We start from the raw sequence: 18,072 nt of genomic DNA, 5'->3' as shown, positions 1-18,072 counted from the left end.
GGTGAAGTTCAGAAACTTTGCCTGACTCGTGAAACTTGGCTAAGAAGCCAACTGTTCCGGCTTTGGGGAAGAGGGGTAGCCTGACCTGTACCTGGCTCAGGGCAGTGTAGCCTTCACCCTTTGTGGTCTCTTTCCAAGTCTGAGCCTTTGCCCAGAATTAGCAAACACTGCCATCTCTTGACTGTTCTAGGACATGTCCCATCATGACAGAGTCTCCCAGGTGAAATGAACCTAGGAGATCATCAAAGCTAACCCTTACCTGAATAGGAATCTCCCTGTAATGATTTAAGCAAGAGGTCTCTCTGAAGATCTCCAGGGAGTTAGAGGGAGGCAACCCAGGCAGGAAGCTTTTCTTTACATCTGGTCACAAACTCTTTCTCTGTGTTCACTCTGACCCCAGTTCTGTCCTTTGGGATCAAGCAGGAAAAGCAGAATCCCTTTTCCTCAGGCTAGCCCTTCAAACCTTTAATGACAGCTAACTTGCACCCCTAAATCCAGGCTCCTTTACATTCTTTTAGAGAGTGTTTCCACATGTTCTAGAACATCTGGGGAGAAGTGTTAAGTCCTTGGAAAATTTTAGGTGAAGCTTCATAGGATCATAGTCAGTCAACAAGCAATTGTTAAGGACCTACTATGTGCTGGGCACTGTGCTAGACTGGAGATATGAAGAAATGCAAAAAATAGTCCCTGCTCTTAAGGAACTTAAAATTGAATGGGCAAGATAACATGTAAACAACTATCTACCGATGGGATATAGGCAGGATAAGTGGGAGATAATCTCAGAGGGAAGGCACTAAGAAAGAATGTGGAAGAAAGTTCAGCCCCCTAGGGTGTTCATGTCCTCAGAATATTATAGGTTTTCTAATTGTAAGGGACCATAGAGATCATTTTGTACAATAATAATAACTGGCATTTATATGATGCTTTGCTACCATGATCTCATTTGATCCTCACAATAACCTTGGTGGTAGGTGCGATTATTATCCTAACTTTTACAGAAGAGGAAACTGAGGCAGATGGCTAATAATGATAGCCAGCATTTCTATAGTGTTTCAGGTTTGCAAAGCACTTTATAAATCTCATTTGATCTTCACGATAAGCTCAGTGGTAGGTGCTATTACTGTTCCCATTTTACAAATAAGGAAGCAGAGACAGAGGTTAAGTGACTTGCCCAGTCACATAGCTAATAAATTTTTGAAGTTACATTTGAATTCAAGATTTCCTGCCTTAGGTCAAGGGCTCTATCCACTGAGCCACCTACCTGCCTAGTACTATCCCATTATTTTGAGATGAGAAACCTGAGGTCCAGAGTGAATTTTGTGTGGAGTACCACAGAAAGTTAGTGGAAGAATTAGGATTTAAATCTAGGTCTCCTGTCTCCAAGTACAGGGTTTTAAAATTTTATTTTTATATCTTGATGGGAAGGATAATATTTGGGAGCACTGAGAACTCATGGTATGCTCTTATCTGTCTGTTAGTTGCTTGTTATTAAGGAATCTAGTCTCCAGAAAAGAGATAGATGAGATTATTAACCTGGATACTCTAAAATAGGAAAATTCATTCAGAAAAAGTATCAGGGAAAGATGATGACTTTAGTCTAGGCTGGATTGAGTCTAAGGAGTCATCCAAGTGGAGATGTTTAGCAGGCAGCTGGGGATGTGCGTGGAACTGGAGTTCAGGATACACATGAGGTTGGATACGATGATTTAGGCATCATTGAAGTCAAAGGCATGGATACAGGTAGGGTTTGGTCTGGTTGAACTATGTGGTCCCTAGCAGATCTGGAATCCCGAGATTCTGTGAAATTCCCGGCAAGCAGGAAAAACTACCCCCATTCAAGGTCTAGTTTATAATCCTTAAACCCCTCTTCCGCCCACAACCCAACTTTGTCACAGACAGCTCTCTGCTGCCCCTTACTGGCTAAGGTCATTGCCAGGGTTCACTGTTAGTTTTCTGAGTTGTAGCAGACAAAACCCAAACCAAACCAGACACAAAATAGACCAAATAGGCTTATTTCCCCCTTTGTTTTTTCTTCATAATAACCCATAGCATTCATTATAGGAGATGCCAATACACCACAATTAAAGAATGTCACATTCATTAGAGACTTTTGAAGTGGTGACATTTAATTGTGTTAGGAATCTGGGACCATCTAGTTTGCAAGCTAAAGGTTTGTAAAGAGATGTTTCAAAGGAAAATAATTTCTTTCTCTAGCAACATGGGCTTTCAATGCCACATATTCTGAACTGTATGATCTCCTTGCATGTTAATCAATGACAAGTGTGTCAATAAATGAATATTTTCCATTTTAGCTGCTTAATTGTTTGAGTGGCTTAATTAGACTAGTTTCAAAATTTTGTGCTCTTTTTCTTGTTCTTTTCGTGAATTCAATAAGCATTTCCTGCGTGCTTCTTATGTAGAGGAGACACAAAGATAAATCTCGAGTGCTTTCAGGTTTTCAAAGCCTTTTTTCATTCAGTTGAAATAAATTGTGCAGAGATAAGCACCCTCATTTTATGGATGAGGAAACTGAGGTTGAGTGAGGAAAGATTACTAGCCCAGAAATATAGGAATATGACTGCTCTCTCAAAGTGGGGGGCAGATTATCCTCCTTTATAGGAGGAAAGGATGGTATGGATTTTCTTGGTCTTCTGGGATTTTGAATTTATATTCATCTCTCTTGCCAAGGAAATATCGAGGAATGCAAACAGCAGGACAGGACTTGATTGTAGGTAGAAAAGGAAAAGAGAGGAGCAGAGGAAGCTGGAGAAAGGGCCTGTTACTGGTGACCTCAGCTTCTTGATAAAGGAAGACATAATATCCATTGCAGGGGAGGTCAAGTTCTTCTTACTTTGCACTGAACAAAGGGGTTGAGTGCCCGTTCTGAACTCTTGTTCATATCCATTGGTCTGAATCAACTCATTTGAGTTCTCAATGGACACATATGCCCCTTTGAAGCCTGGCTTAAAGGTCCTCAAAGCCTAGAATCAAATCAAATGATTCTTTTGAATTGTCCTCTTTCCATGGGACTCAGTCTTGGGCTCTTAATGCTCTCAGGGTACTCAATCACTGTTGAGGGCTAGGAAGGGAATGCTAGTCACATTGACAAACCATTTCATTTTACTCATCTGGACAATGGGAATGATGCTACTTTCCTTTTCTGTCTCTCAATTCAATTCAAGTTGACCTACATTAATGAAAGACTCATTACATGAAGGGGCCCATGCTACCTGTTCAGAATATAAAGATAAAAATAAAACTGTCTCTGATTCTTGTAAGGGGTTTACATTCCACTGAGGAGATACAACATGTACATAGATAAGTATGTAGGAGGTAATTGGAGTGGTGGAGAGGGTGCTCATAAATGAAGGAGTCAAACAGGACTTCATAGAAGATATGGTACCAGTACTGAGCCAGGAAGTCAGATAAGGATGTTTGAGAGGCAGAGATGAGGAGGGATTGCATTTCAAGCATGGGGCATGGCTAGGTAACATTTTAAATTCAACATATCCAAACCAGGATATCTTTCCCCTTAAATCCTCCCACTTTCCTATCTTCCTTAGTCCTATGGAAGACACCACCATCTTCCCATTACCTCAAGCTGACAACCTGGGAGTTAAAGCTGTTGCCAAGGTCAGTTCATTTCACTTCTGTAACATCTATCCTATGTGTCCCCCTCTCTCTTCTGACATTGCCATCACCCATCCTGGTGCAGACTTTTGTTGCCTCACACAGCTGCTTGTAGATCTGCCTGCCCCAAGTCTCTCCCCACTCTGATCCATCCTCCATTCAGCCACTAAAGTGATTTTCCTAAAATGCAGGTCTGATCATGTCACTCCCCTACTCAATAAACTCCAGTGGCTCCATATTGCCTCCAGGATCAGATACAAAAACTTTGTTTAACATTCAAAACCCTTCATAACCTAGTCTTCTTCTACCTTTCCAGTCTTACATTTTACTATCCAATGCATATTCCTCGATACAGTGACACTGGCCTCCTGGCTGTTCCAGGAACAAGACACTCCATCTCTCAGCTCCAGAAATTTTCTCTGGCTATTCCCCATGCCTGGAATACTCTCCTTCCTCTACTCTGAGTACTGGGCTCCCTGACTTCCTTTAAGTCCCAGTTAAAATCCCATCTTTTACAAGGAGTCTTCTCCAAACCCTTTTAATCCCAATACTTTCCCTCTTTGAATTTTTGTTGTTCAGTTGTTTCAGCCATGTGTGAATCTTTGTGACTCCATTTGGGGATTTCTTGGCAAAGACACTGGAGAGGTTTGCTATTTCCTTCTCTAGCTCATTTTACAGATGAGGAAATTGAGGCAAAACGGGGGGTAAGTGACTAGTCCAGGGTCACACAGCTAGGAAGGGTCTGAAGCCAGATTTGAAGTCATGAAGATTCCTGATTCCAAGCCCCGTGTTCTATCCATTGACCCCCTTTAACTATTTCCTGTTTAGCCTATACGTAGCTTGTTTTCTATTTGTTTGCTTGTTGCCTCTCTCATTAGATTACAAACTCCTTGAGGGTAGGGACTGTCTTTTTTCCTCTTTTTGTTTCTCTGTTCTTAGTACAGTGCCTGGTATATAGGAGCTTCTTAATAAATGTTTACTGATTGATTAAAATGTGTAGATGGAGGGCGTAGAATATTGAATTTTGGGAATAGAGCTGTCTAATTTGACTGGAACCCAAAAAGCATGAAGGGGAGTCATGTGAAAGAAGGGTGAAAGGGCAGGTTGAAGCTAGACTCTGGAGGATCTTAAATGACAGGCTGAGAAATCTGTATTTATGCTAGATGCCACAAAAGGATCTCAAGCATGGACAGACTTGTGTCTGTCCAATCCAGAAGATTATTTTGGCAGTTGTGCAGAGGATAGGTTGAAGAGAAGATATACTGGAAAAGGGGTTTCCAATTAGGAAACTATCCCAATAACCTGTGTGAGGAAAGCCTAGATCATAGCAGTGTCCATGGGAGTGGAAAGAAGGGGTCAGATTGTTCTTTTATTGGAACCGCACGAGATGAATAGCCCAAGGGGACTGGCACAGACCTGAGCACTGGATTTGGATGTCAGTCAGAAGAGAAGGCAACTGACAAGTCAACAAGCATTTCCTAAGTGCCTACTATGTGCTAAAGTCTGGGTGAAGCACAGTGATAGGAGATGTTGTAAAGGCAAAAGTGATAAGCATTGGCCACTGACTGATATAGGAGAATGGGAGTTGAACTAAGAGAGGGAACAGTCAAGAACAGCTCCAAAGTGAGAAAGTCTGGGGTGGGGGTGGAGTTAGGGAGAAAGATAATTCGTTCCATTTTGAAAATAATGAGTTTAAGATTCCTTCAGGATATCTAGAAGGAGACAGCAGTTGGTGATACTGGATTAGAGTTCAAGGGAGGAATTAAGATCAGATAAAAAAATCTGAAATCATCTGTACAGAAGTGATCATTGAATCAGTGGGATCTGAAGAGATCACCCTCTGAGAGAGTTTAGTGACTTAACAAAAGAAGTCTCAGGACTGAACTTTGTAGACCAGCCAATTAGTTCTGCCCATATTGAGGGAGAATGGAGAGAGAATGACTGGAAGAAACTGGGGTCTATGGACTCACTTACATGCTTCCCATTAATCTCTTCCACATTTTCTTCAATCACTTCTAGAAGTTCTAACATCGGGTGACGACTCCATTTTGAGGTCTCTGGAGAGGTCTCTTTTTTTACCTTCAGCTCTTTCAGTCATTTTTGATTTCCTGCCTCTTTCTGGAGGAGATTCAGATTTTCTTCTACTCCAAGAACCAGAAGAGATCTTAGAACATAGGATGTTAGGACTGGAATTGATCTCAGAGTTGGAGGCAACCTAAATCCTGATGTCCATTCCAGCTCTGACAACCTTTATTCTAAGGGCCCTTTCAGATCTGATGTTCTGCTTTCTAAGACACAATTTAGTCCAATTCTCTTACTTTACATACCAAAACTAAGGCCCAGAGAGAGGAATGTGATTTCCTCAAGGCCAAGAAAGAGCCAGGACTGGGACCTACGGGCTCTGTCTTCTGCTTTCCCATCTTCATGGTTGGGAAGTTTGAGTTTACTCGAAGTACATCATTCAGACATCACTGATGTTTACTGTTCAGTTTAGTGATCAGAAGGTGAAACAGAACCCTCCCAAACCAATCTTAAGATTTTCTTTTATTTAAGTAAAAACCCCAAATATAAAAATACAGTACGTTCAGTGCAGCAATTTGGCAAATGTACAGTTAATAACTCCAGAAAACAATTACTATACTGAAAGGGGTGGGGTGGGGAAAGAAAAGTTTTTATGAAACTTTATCTAACTAACATAACCTGAATTAATATTAAGTTAATTTGACTAGCACACAGTTAATTATGAACCAATATTTTGAGCTACATATATACTTGCCTGTCAGTATTATTAGTAAAATAGTTTTACATAGAAAAAAGCCCCCAACTAGTGAGGGGTTAAGGAAATATTTCAGTGTCATCTACATTTTGTCACAGAGTGAAAGAACCCCAAACAGGTTTAAGATACTGCTGCATAGATTAGGAAGTTAGACTACCAGGATTATCAGTATATTTCTTCTGGCTGTGTGGACAGTGAACTTTTTGATATGTATTTGCCAAAGAATGTTTGAATTTTGGATGACTACAGGTGGCTCCTGATGGCATATGAGTCAGGTCTAGGTTAGTTTTTCTTTGTTTTTTACTGGATCTACATGAGAGGAATGGCCCAGTGGGTCTGGCATGAACTTGGTCACTGGACTTGGATACCAGCCAGAAGAGGTTGTGATTGATACCTCACAGCCTAATTTAGCTTTGAGACAAAAAGGGACAGAAGCCTATCTCCATTCCAGAGGAGAAAACAAATGGTGGTGGTAGTGATAGTGGGTAGTGATATGAAAGGTTCAGATCAAAGTCAAAGCAGCAGAGTTGGGTCCCTTGGGTCTTTAGGGGGAAATGAAGTCTCCTTTCGTCAGGCGATGTTTCTAAGGGAAAGGACGTATGATAGTGGCTGCCATTTAGATAGCATTTGAAGATTCAGTCTTTGTTTGAGGTTCTCTTCCCATGCCTCACTGTAGTGTGCAGGTGACCCGGAATTGACAAAGGTTTTGTCAGTGGAATACGTGCTTCTAAGTAAAAAGGAAGGATGGACCATGTGACTGTGTGCCTGTCATCCAAGGACCAGACTAGCTAAATTCAGAGAGGTGGCCTCTGCAGGTTGGACACAAGTTTATGAACTTTTCAGTTACAGCAACTCTCAAAGACTATAGGAGGTTGCAATCAGCATTGGTGGGGGGAGTATCAATGATAAAATCACAGATCCTTTCAATGTTGAAGGTTGCAAATTAGGGAGATAGACAAAAGGTGGTCCTGAATCCTTTTCTGTGGTGAGGCATTTCCCATTTTTGTCATCTCATCTGTGAGGAAAAATTCATCTATGTTATAAAGCTTGGGAGAGGAGTTCAGTGAACCTTTCAATGCCACAGTACAACAGAGAAGTGTAGTAGGGTGATATTGGGAGTTGTGCCTGGTTTTGTTCTGGGAATGAGGTGAAATTGATGGGGTGTAGTCAACACCATGTTGAATATGTCAATAGTGTAAGATGGCAGTTCCCAACAGCTAATGTGACCCAATGCTGCATTATATAGACTATTACATAGGCATAATGCTAGAGGCAGAATACTCAGAATGTGCAACCAGAGTATTGTGTCCAATTTGAGGCACGACACTGACTAGTTAGAGCATATTCAGGGGAGGGGAATCATGTTGTTGAGGTACTTGGGGGCCATTCCTTACAGGGATTGGGTGAAGTTATTGGGGGACAGTTGGTCCTCAGGAAAGAAAATTTAGACATATTTCTTAGGGAAAACACAAGCTAGCTGTTTGCGAGTATTTAAAGGGTCTCTATGATGAAGGATAAGAATGAGTGTGGTTCAACTCAGAGGGCAGAATGAGGAGAAATTAGGCAGGATTATAATTAGGTGGAAGCTATAGGACTTCCTAACACTTGGAACTTTCCAAAAGTAGAATGAGTTGCTTTGGGAGGTAGTGAGTTTTCCTTCCTTGGGGGGTCTTTGAGGAAAGATCATCTGACCACTTTTCTGGGATATTATAACAGGTTTGGGGTTGGAATATATGACCTTTGTGATCTCTTCTAACTCTAAGATTGTGTGTGTGTGTGTGTGTGTGTGTGAGTGAGTGAGAGAGAGAGAGAGAGAGAGAGAGAGAGAGAGAGAGAGAGAGAGAATAAGAGAGAGGAAATAGGCCAGCTAGCTGGGTAGATAGCATCCAGAAACCACAAGTCACCAAGTTCCCTTCTCTGTGGACATGGAACCCAAACCAGACTGACCCACAAGATGCTATTCATTAAGGAAGCTCCTTAGAATTTTAACCACTTTAGCCTCCAAAGTCTGAGGATGGTCACTGTGGTTAGCAGATTTAAGGAACTAGGTATGGCGTGTGGGGGAAAAGTTCTTCTATTGTTGGTTCAGAGGGAGTAAGGATGACTTATGGAGATTTACTAGCAAATTTGAAGCAAAGCGAATACAGTTGGCTTGGATTCCATTAGACATCTTCTCTCCCAAAGCATTGTGTGATACTGAGCTGTCAGCTCTTCATTAGTTGGCATGGCAAACCACATAAAAGTGGGTCATTTGCTCTCTCACATGGTATCTGCCATCAGGTAGGTGGTGGTGCCTTCATTGTCAGAATGGCCATGTTTTTCACATAATCCCAGGTTATAGAGCTGGAAAAGACCTTAGAGAGTGTCTTGGTGTGATCAGCCACAGTCAGACACACTGTACCTTGACCCTGACATAGCGATGTCATTTTGGTCCTCTTTGAGCACCGAAGGATAACAACCAGTCCATCCATTTCATTTTACAAAAGAGGAAACTGAAGCCCAGAAAAGTGACTTTTTCACATTGATGAGTAGTGAGTAGCAGAGGCAAAATTTGAACTTGGGTCCAAATCTAGGGTTTTTTCCACTACATCCCAATGCCTCTCCAGAGGTGTGGATAAATGGAGGATGATGTGTATGATTATACTCAGCTATTTTTCTACATCTTCCAAATTCAAGTGAATTCAACAATCCATTATTGAGTATCTATTTTGTGCAAGAAATTAAAAGGTGGATAAGTCTATCCTTATAGTTTCTTTCAGGCGACCTTGGGGATTTGGAGCTTTTCCTGCAAAGGGGGTGGTTTCTGGGATCCAAATGAAAAGGGTTTGGTTGATCCCTAGTGTGAGAATTCGGCCTTCTGTGCCAGTTGTGGCTGGCCTCTGACAACCACTGTCCTTCACAGCCCCCAATCAGTGGTAACTTTAATATACTAGCTCCTGGCTAGGCTCAGTGCCATATAGCTCAGCTAGCATTTTGAACCTGGGCCCCCAGTCATTTAAGAAGTCATAGTCAATATCCGAATCTGAGGAGTCTGTGACAAGGCTGCTGAGTGACTCAGCAATGGACTCGGCTCCTTCGTAGCCATAGATGTGGAGTGTGTCATATGGAGGCCCACCGCCATCATGGTCTGCTTCATCCTTCTTCACCTCAATCATGACGGCCATCTCCCCAGTTACTGCCTGGGGGTGAGCGGGTCTTGGAGGTTTTTGAATCTGAGCATAGAGAGAAGGCCGGGAATCGAGGGCAGACCTAGGGGGCTTCCCTCCTGGGGGTTTCCCACTGCTCTTGTAGGCTGAGTTGAGCACCGATACATCATAGCTGTTGGTATCCATCTCCCCACCACCTTCCTCATCATAGGTAACCAGCTGCTCATGAATTTCTGCTACATTCTTGCCTTGGGCTCTGTCCTGTTTCCTCAACCGTCGGCGGAGGATGATTAGCACCGTGATCACTGTAAGTAAAAAATATTTATGTCAACTCTTCCTGAGCACACAGTCAGTCAATCAGTGAATCAATCCATAGTTATAAAATACCTACTATGTGCCAAGAACTGTGCTAAACACTGGGGATACAAAAAGAAGCCAAAGATAGTTCCCTCAAGGAGTTTATAATTTCATGGCAGTGCACATTCATAACTATGTCACACAATGTCATTACTGGAAGGGTCCTTAAATTGTGTGAGCAAAGAATATTTCAACATTCTATGATTATGCTTTAGAAGTCCTTCCAGTTCTAACATCCTATGTCCTGTGTTTTAAGGTTCCTGCCAAATCTATTCATCATCATCATCATAGCTAGCATCTATATAATGCTTTAAGATTTACAAAGAGTCCTAGAACTGGAAACAACCTTAGACACAATCTAGGTCAACGTTCTCATTTTACAGATGAGGAAACTGAGACTCGGAGGCATGACTTGTTGGGAGTCTCACAAGTCAGTGGCAGAGCCTGCTCTAGAACCAATATTTCTTACTACATCCCAACCTGGTATTTTTTCTATTATGCAATGGCACTTGACTCAGTTGGATTGCCTTGTCACTCCCCTTTAAGAGAGCTAAGGATCAATCTGACCACCACTATACTGACCATCATCTCCCCTCAGACCTCAATGGAGAAAACTTAGCAGCCTGGACTGAAGAATTTCTGGAATAGTAATAACCCATTGCCCTCTACGACCATCCTCAGCCATCACAAGTCACCTTTGTGGAGATGCAGCCTGGCAGCTGCTCCCATAGATGCTCCAGTTCCAGTTACTGACACCTCCCCTCCCAAAAAAACCCCAAATTCTTGTCTACAAAGTCCCTGAAGCTGCCAAATGGCTTAGAAAGTAAAGTAAAAAACAGCCCCTACCCTCAAGGAGCTCACAGTATAATGGGATTGGCGACATGCAAGCAAGTATGTTCAAACATGATACATACAGGATAAATAGCAAATAATCATCAGAGAGAAAACACTAGATTTAAGAGGTATTGGGAAAGGCCTCCTGTAGAAGGTGGGATTTAAGGAAGCCAGAAGACAGAGGTGAGGAGGGAAAGAGTTCTAGGCATGATGGATAGCCAAAAAAAAAAAAAAAAAATCCAGAGCTGGCATTTGAATTTTGTTTGCCACATTAGCTGAGGGTTAGATGACCTTGGTTTCAATCCTTTCTGTGCCACTTACAAGCTATATGACTTTGGGTAAATTGTTTCAAGTTCCTGGCCCTTCTCTCCTCTGTGAAATGGGCATAATAATCCCTGCTTCTTGGTGGTATATTAGAAAGAATACTAGACGAGGTCCATTATACCACCAAGAATGAAGAATGTTAGATGTGGGATGGTATTTTGAGATCATCTAGTTTCACTGTCTCCTTTTTAAAGATGAGAGAATTAAGGCCCTGGGAGGGGAAATAAGTTATAAAAGGTCACAAAGTAAGTTAATGGCAAAGCCAGATCAAGAACGTGAATCTCTTGATTCCCACTCTAAGGCTTTAACAATCATGTCATGTACTTCTTCCTGGTTACTCAAAACCCTGTCCCTCCCCACCTGCTGCCCCAAATATGACCCTACTTTACACTTACCAACAATGGTGAGGATGCACAGAAAGATGGCCACTAGGGCTTGGATGCTCACGCCAACCTGCCTGGCTGGCTCTTCACAGAATGTGGGCTCCCCATGCTCATTGCATTTGCAGACTGTGATGACGAGGGTGGTGGTGCCCGTAAGGCTGGGTTTCCCATTGTCAGCTATGACCACAGGAAGGTAGTGAACCTTGGCTCTCTCCCGATCAAACTGACCATATTTCACTGTGATGTTGGCTGAATTGTCTGAAAGGGAAAATATGTCTGGGTAAGGTCACTGGGCCCAACACAACTGCTAATATCCTGGGAGTCTGGCCAGTGTTATGGACTTATAGAACATAGGATTCTACGAGAAGTTAGGGATCATCTTGTCCAACCCCTTATTTTACAGAGGTGGAAACTGAGGTCTAGAGAAGCTAATTCACTTGCCTAAGATTATACAGGTAGTAAATGGTAGAACTGAGATTTAAATGAGATAATATTTGTAAAGTTCTTAGTATAGTTCTTGTCATATAGTAGATTCTTAATAAAATCTCTTTCTCTTCACTTCCTTTCTCTTCCCTTTCTTTTCATTCCTTTCCCTTCCCTTTCTCTTCTCTTTCTTTCCATTCCTTTCTGTTCTCTTCCCTTCCCTTCCTTTTCCTTCCTTTCCCTTTTCTTTCCTCCCTTCTCTTTCCTTCATTTTCTTTCCTCTCCCTTCCTTTCCCTTCCTTTCCCTTCCCTTCTCTTCTTTTCTCTTCCCTTTTCCCTTTCCTTTCCTTTCCTTTCCTTTCCTTTCCTTTCCTTTCCTTTCCTTTCCTTTCCTTTCCTTTCCTTTCCTTTCCTTTCCTTTCCTTTCCTTTCCTTTCCTTTCCTTTCCTTTCCTTTCCTTTCCTTTCCTTTCCTTTCCTTTCCTTTCTTTTCCCTTCTCTATCTTTCCCTTTCCTTCCTTTCCCTTTGTTTCCATTTCATTCCCTTTTCTATCCTTCCCTTCTCCGGTCTTCCCTTTCCTATCTTTCCTTTCTCTTCTCAAACCCAAATCTTTTTACTACAGATCAGCATTATTTCAGTTATACTTTGTTGAGTTTTCAGCTCTAAAATTATGGCTGGATTACCATATTGGTTTCCTAATTGTATGTATTTGCTGCCCCCATTTATAAATGAAGGAGTTGGACTAAATGATCTCTAAGTGTTCTGAAAGACCTGAGTTCAAATCCTGCCTTAAGTACTAGCTATATGACCCTGGGTAAATCACTTAATCTCTCCCAACCTTAGTTTCCTCATCTGCAAAACAGACATAATGATAGCACTACCCCACAGGGTCGTTATGAAGATAAAATGAGATAACATATGCAAAGCATTTTGAAATCCTTAAAACACTATATAAATGCTAGATATTATCTCTAAAGTTTCTTCTCGTTGCATGTCCTGAGGTTATAAAAGAATTTGGCCTGATAATCTTGGCTGTATTTTCTCTTTTTGAATTGACTTTGAAAACTGGGTTGCATGAAGGACAGTGTGGTAGCCTGCAAAGATCATGAACCTTGGAATTAGGAGACCTGGGTTCAAATCCTGAGTGGTACTAATTGCAAGATATAGTGCAAATAACTTAACCTTTCTCCATTATATTTTCCTTCTTTGTAAAATGGGAATAATACTACTTCTAGTACCTAGTAAGTCAAATGAGTATATATTCAAATGCCTACTATGTGCCAGAAATTTTTCTATGTGCCAAGGATACAAATAGAGGCAAAAGATGTCAGCACTCTTAAGAAGCTCATAGTCCATAGGGGAAGACCACATGCAAAGAACTCCATGCAAATAGGCTATAGATGGGATAAATTAGAGATACCCAATAGAAGGAATGCATTAGTGTAAAGGGGGATCAGGGAAGGTTTCTTGTAAAAAGGAGGACTCTAGTTGGGACTGGAAACCTGGGGATCTCAGAGATGGAGATGAGGAGAGAGAATTCCAGACGTGGGGGACAGAAGGTGAAAATACTCAGAGATGGGATGTCTTGTGCAGGGATCACCAAGGAAGCCAATGTCACCACGTGGGGAATAGTAAGGTGAGATGGGAAAGGTAAGAAGGGAATGGGAAATGGAGGTCTTTAAATGACAGAGTATTTTATATTCAGCCTTAGATATAATAGGAAGTCACTGGAATATATTAAATAGGAGGGCAATGTGGTCCTACCTGTGCTTGGGAAGATTAATTTGGTTGCTGAGTGGAGTGGGAAGAGACTTGAGACACAAAGACCAGCCAGAAGATAGAGTTGATGGAATTGTTGGAAGGAATGGGAAATCCTTCATAAATTTTGAAGTGCCATAGATATGTGACATTATTATAAACATCATTATAACAAGAGCTTCCATAGAGATACAATACCTCGATTTTCTATCAGGGTGAAGTTGCTGTCCTCTTTACTCAGGGAATATCTGAACTTCACGTCCAGTGGTGTCACATCCTTGTCTGTGGCCAAGATCCTTGTGACTAGCTATGGTGATTGAAAAGAAGGAAAAGGGGAGTCAGTCCCTCATGCAATGGGTATAGAAACATTGTTTTTTAGTAGGGGTAAATGAAGAATCTATGAACATAGCTTCAGCTATCAGAATAGGCTACAGTTACCATATCTCTGGGAACTCTTTGTGCATTGGAACAAGTCAATCCCCTAAGCAAATTCTAGAATTTGTTGTTGTTCAGTCATTTCAGTAGTTTTTGACTCTTTGTGACTCTATTTGAGTTTTTCTTGGCAGAGATACTGAAGTGGTTTGCCATTTCCTTCCCCAGTTCATGTTACAGATGAGGAAACTGAGGCAAATGGGGTGAAGTGACTTACCCAGGGTCATACAGGGTAAGTGCCTGAAGCCAAATCTGAACTCAGATCTTCTTGACTCTAGGCCCGGCACTCTACCCACTGGGACATCTAGCTGCTCTGATTTTAGGATTATAAATCCCATTTAGAGGAAAATGATTTTCTTGAGGGAAGGTCATAGTCCTTGGGGGGGGGCTGGGTGGGGTGGGGTGGGCAGTAAGACTACTATAATAGCTCTTCAAAGCATTGAAGAAACCTCCACTCTGAAAATTCTATATTCAGAGGCAGTCTTCCACTTTACCCATAATCCTCTTGCAGAAAAGCAAATTTACATTTAAAGATTAGGTCACAAGGCCAGGCCAGGCATTTCATGAGCCTGTGTGGGCAAATTCTGAAGGAAGAAGCAAGTTCCTAATTGAGTCTCTTTCACTATTACCCTTAAAGGTCTGTGGATTTCTGTGCCTTGAGAGGAACTTGGAGAAGAAGCCAGTCACCACAACCGCTCTGTCTGCAGGGTTGAGTAATTTACAGTGAGAGACAGAACAGTGGTGTTGCTTCTGGGTTTTTTCGGATTTCTTAGCTTTTTAATAAATGTCAATTTTGTCCCTGAGCCTGGTGGCTATCTTAGTAATAGAAGTAATTCTATACACCCTGAAAAGAAATATGTCACAAAAGCAAATAACGGGTGAAGACAACCAGGAGTTATCTGTTCTTCTGAACTGTAGAATTACCGTCATCAGCCAAAAGTGCCATGGGTCTTGGGTGTGTAGACATGGGGGCAGTCCACTGTCCACTCACTTCAGTTCATGGGATGTCAGAGTTGGAAGAGATCTTAGAACATTTCACTCAACTCATTCTTGAATGAATGAATGAAAAGCATTTATTACATTCCAGGCACTCTGCTAAGTGCTGGAGATACAAATACAAAAGTGAACTACTGCCCTCAGAGGGCTTACTTTCTAAGTGGGTGGGTGGAGATAACACATAGGGGAGTTTTGGCCAGGGAAGGGAGTTATAGTCTTTGCAGTCACAAAGGACCCAGAAAGCAATGGTAATGGTCATTTGACTATGTTCCTCACAGATAGAAGTAGAAAATGTGTGTGAGGTGGGGGTTGGAGGGGGGGAATGGGGAAAAAGTGAAGAGAGGCAGCAGGGATAAAAGTGGTCAGGGTGAAAATGAGGACTCAGCGATCCCAGAGAATGACAAGTTGAAAAGCTCAGTTCTTCCTAGGCATGGCCTCTGAAAGGGACCTTAGAACCTGGAATATAGAGTTGCAAGGGACCTCAGAACAGAATATTAGAATGTTAAAGATGGAACATAATGTCAGAGCTGGAAAGGACCTTAGAACATAGAGAATGTCAGACCTAAACAGAACATCAGAGATCAGCTAGTCTAACTCTCTCATTTTGTATGTAAAATTGGGGTGGTTGAGATTGACAAACTGGAGCAAGTATGGCATCCCAGTCTATTCTTGAGGAGCAAAGCTAGCTGTGGGAGATATTAAGGAAACTACAGATATCTTGAAGCAGAAAACTCAGACCGAGGTAGTTCTCCCAAAAAGGTCTGATCTTTTCCCAACACTTCCTTCTGGTGGAGATCTGTCCATATAAACTATAATATAATATCAATCCTATAATATGATCTCATGTTTCATTAACCAAATGTTTCCAGTAATCTGAAGCTTGCCTCAACCACAGAAATGCCAGGGGTTCACTAGAGATAAGTAAAAATGTAAAGTTAGGCAGAAAACCCAATTTCTCCCTAAATGTTAGAAATTTTCTTAAATAGGGGTTTAGAGTGATTGTGATTGAACTCACAACTTTTCATCTAAAATGAATACTTTAAAACTGAAGAGGAGGGAGCAGTGTGGACCTTAGGGGGAATTATGTTGTGCCCTAGGCCAAAGACAAGCTAATTAGTCTAACGGGGAGCTACACAGAGATAAGAAAATAGAATCCCAGAGTCACAGAACACTGGAAAGTCAGGAGATCTGAGTTTTGATCCTTGGTCTGTGCTAACTATCTGTGTGACCTGGGGCAAATCTTTGACCTCCTCTGGGTATCATGGTGCTTGGCTGTGAATTGAAGGGGTTATAAGAAATAGTTTCAGACATTTCTTTTAATTTACATCTTCCCTGATGTGATCTTCCTTCCTAACTTGAGTGTAAACATATCCAGCTGAGTGCTTTCCCTCCCCCCAAACCTGTGGCTCCCCCAGGATGACAACGGCTAGAGGCATAGGGTTTTCAGGGTACTCACTGTTCCAGGGGCAGCGTTCTCGCACACTTTGGCATCATTGGGGTGTGCGATCTCTGGAGCATTGTCGTTCTCATCTAGGATCTCGATGTGAACCTGAGCGATGGATTCTTGGCCTGTGAATTTCCCTGGGGATAGAAAATAATGATATTACCCTTAAATCATAACTCTTTCATTGGTATTTCTGACTACATGACTCAAGGGAGTCAGACCTAGGGAATGACAAAACCAAAGGAGTGTCATCATTATAGGGCTTCTAGTTTTGTGAGGATGGCTGGTACCCCAAAGGATCTGAGATTCATTGATACAAGAGCCCATGTCTCATCCCTTCTTTTGCCATCAATAAGACAAAATGGGGTAGAGTGGTGGAAAGAATCCTGGACTGGGCAACCAGGAGACCTGATTTCTAGCCCTAGCTCTGTCATTTATCAGCTTTGTGATTTTTTGCAAGTTAATTCCTCTTGTGAGGTCTCAGTTGCCTCCTTTAAAACTTCTCATCTGAAACTAAGGCTTAAAGAGATACAATTTCTTATCCAAAGTCCCACAGTTATAATCACTGTGTCTTGGACTCGAAGCCAGGTCTCCTGACACCAAGCCCAACATTTTTACCATGCAACAATGAGCAGAGAACAAGCATGCAACCAATACTTGTTGGTTGCTTGTCTGTACCATCTTACTCGTCACTATCGTCATCAGCTTCTGTTGGCTTTTCTCCCCTCCTTACCAAAAAGATGTGTAAATGTTTTCTTAAGTCTTCCCTTCCAGCCTTTGTCAGAAAGAGGTAAACAGAGAGAAAAAAAGAGGGAGTCCCAGAAGGGACATCCCCCATTGGTTGCTCACCACGAGGGTCCATCTCTTTGGCTTCAACAGTCAGGTTATACCAAGGGTAGATTTCACGGTCCAATTCCTTAACATTGGAAATGTGACCCTGCTTGGTGATTCTGAAAAATTGTCCTCTATCACTGGTCGACCGGATGTAGTATCTACATTATGGGAGAAAAGACATCTCCTAGTATATCTTTCCAATACCCACTACATGCTTTCAAGATCACATAGCTATTAATTAAGCAGGGACAAGTCAGGTTGCCCTTGAATGTCAATGACATTGGAGACCATTCACTCTTGTGTGGGGACCATAATTATTCTGGCTGTGGGGGAAAAACAGTGTATTAGAAAGAACTTTAGGTTATGTGTTATGGTACTCTCTGTGACCTTGGACATGCCCTTCCTCCACTCCAGCCCTCAGTTCTCTTTTCTCATTAAGTTACTTACTAGTTTTTTAGCCATGGGCACAATTACTTCCAGAAGGTGAGTTGTCTTAGCCTCAGTTTACTCCTCTGTAAAATGGGAATTAATAATACTTATGCTACCCAATTCATAGGACTGTTCTGAGGAAAACACTTTGTAAAGCTTTGTTGTTGTTGCTCGGTCATATTTGGTTCTTCATGACCCCATTTGGGGCTTTATTGGCAAAGATACTGGAGGAGTTTGCCATTTTCTTCTTCGGCTCATTTTATAGATGAGGAAGCTGAGGCAAACAAGGTAAAGTGACTTGTCCAG

The 18,072-nt window shown here is 41.9% G+C and overlaps 1 protein-coding gene across 1 annotated transcript in view; it reads right to left on the bottom strand.

The window, feature by feature from the left end:
• Positions 1-8,170: 8,170 nt before the first annotated feature.
• Positions 8,171-18,072, bottom strand: part of CDH5 (cadherin 5) — a 51,442-nt gene continuing 41,540 nt past the window's right edge. Inside the window, exons 8-12 of the mRNA XM_072635918.1 lie at positions 17,353-17,495; positions 16,516-16,640; positions 13,830-13,938; positions 11,463-11,708; positions 8,171-9,857 (exon numbers count right to left, since the gene is read on the bottom strand). Coding sequence (XP_072492019.1) covers positions 9,328-9,857; positions 11,463-11,708; positions 13,830-13,938; positions 16,516-16,640; positions 17,353-17,495 — 1,153 coding nt within the window. The 3' untranslated portion in view covers positions 8,171-9,327. The remainder of the gene's footprint in view (positions 9,858-11,462; positions 11,709-13,829; positions 13,939-16,515; positions 16,641-17,352; positions 17,496-18,072) is intronic.

Source organism: Notamacropus eugenii, chromosome 1 (assembly GCF_028372415.1).
Source record: "Notamacropus eugenii isolate mMacEug1 chromosome 1, mMacEug1.pri_v2, whole genome shotgun sequence".
Lineage (NCBI taxonomy): Eukaryota > Metazoa > Chordata > Mammalia > Diprotodontia > Macropodidae > Notamacropus > Notamacropus eugenii.
Note: the sequence above shows the minus strand (reverse complement) of the source record. Positions and strands in the feature narration are given on the sequence as shown.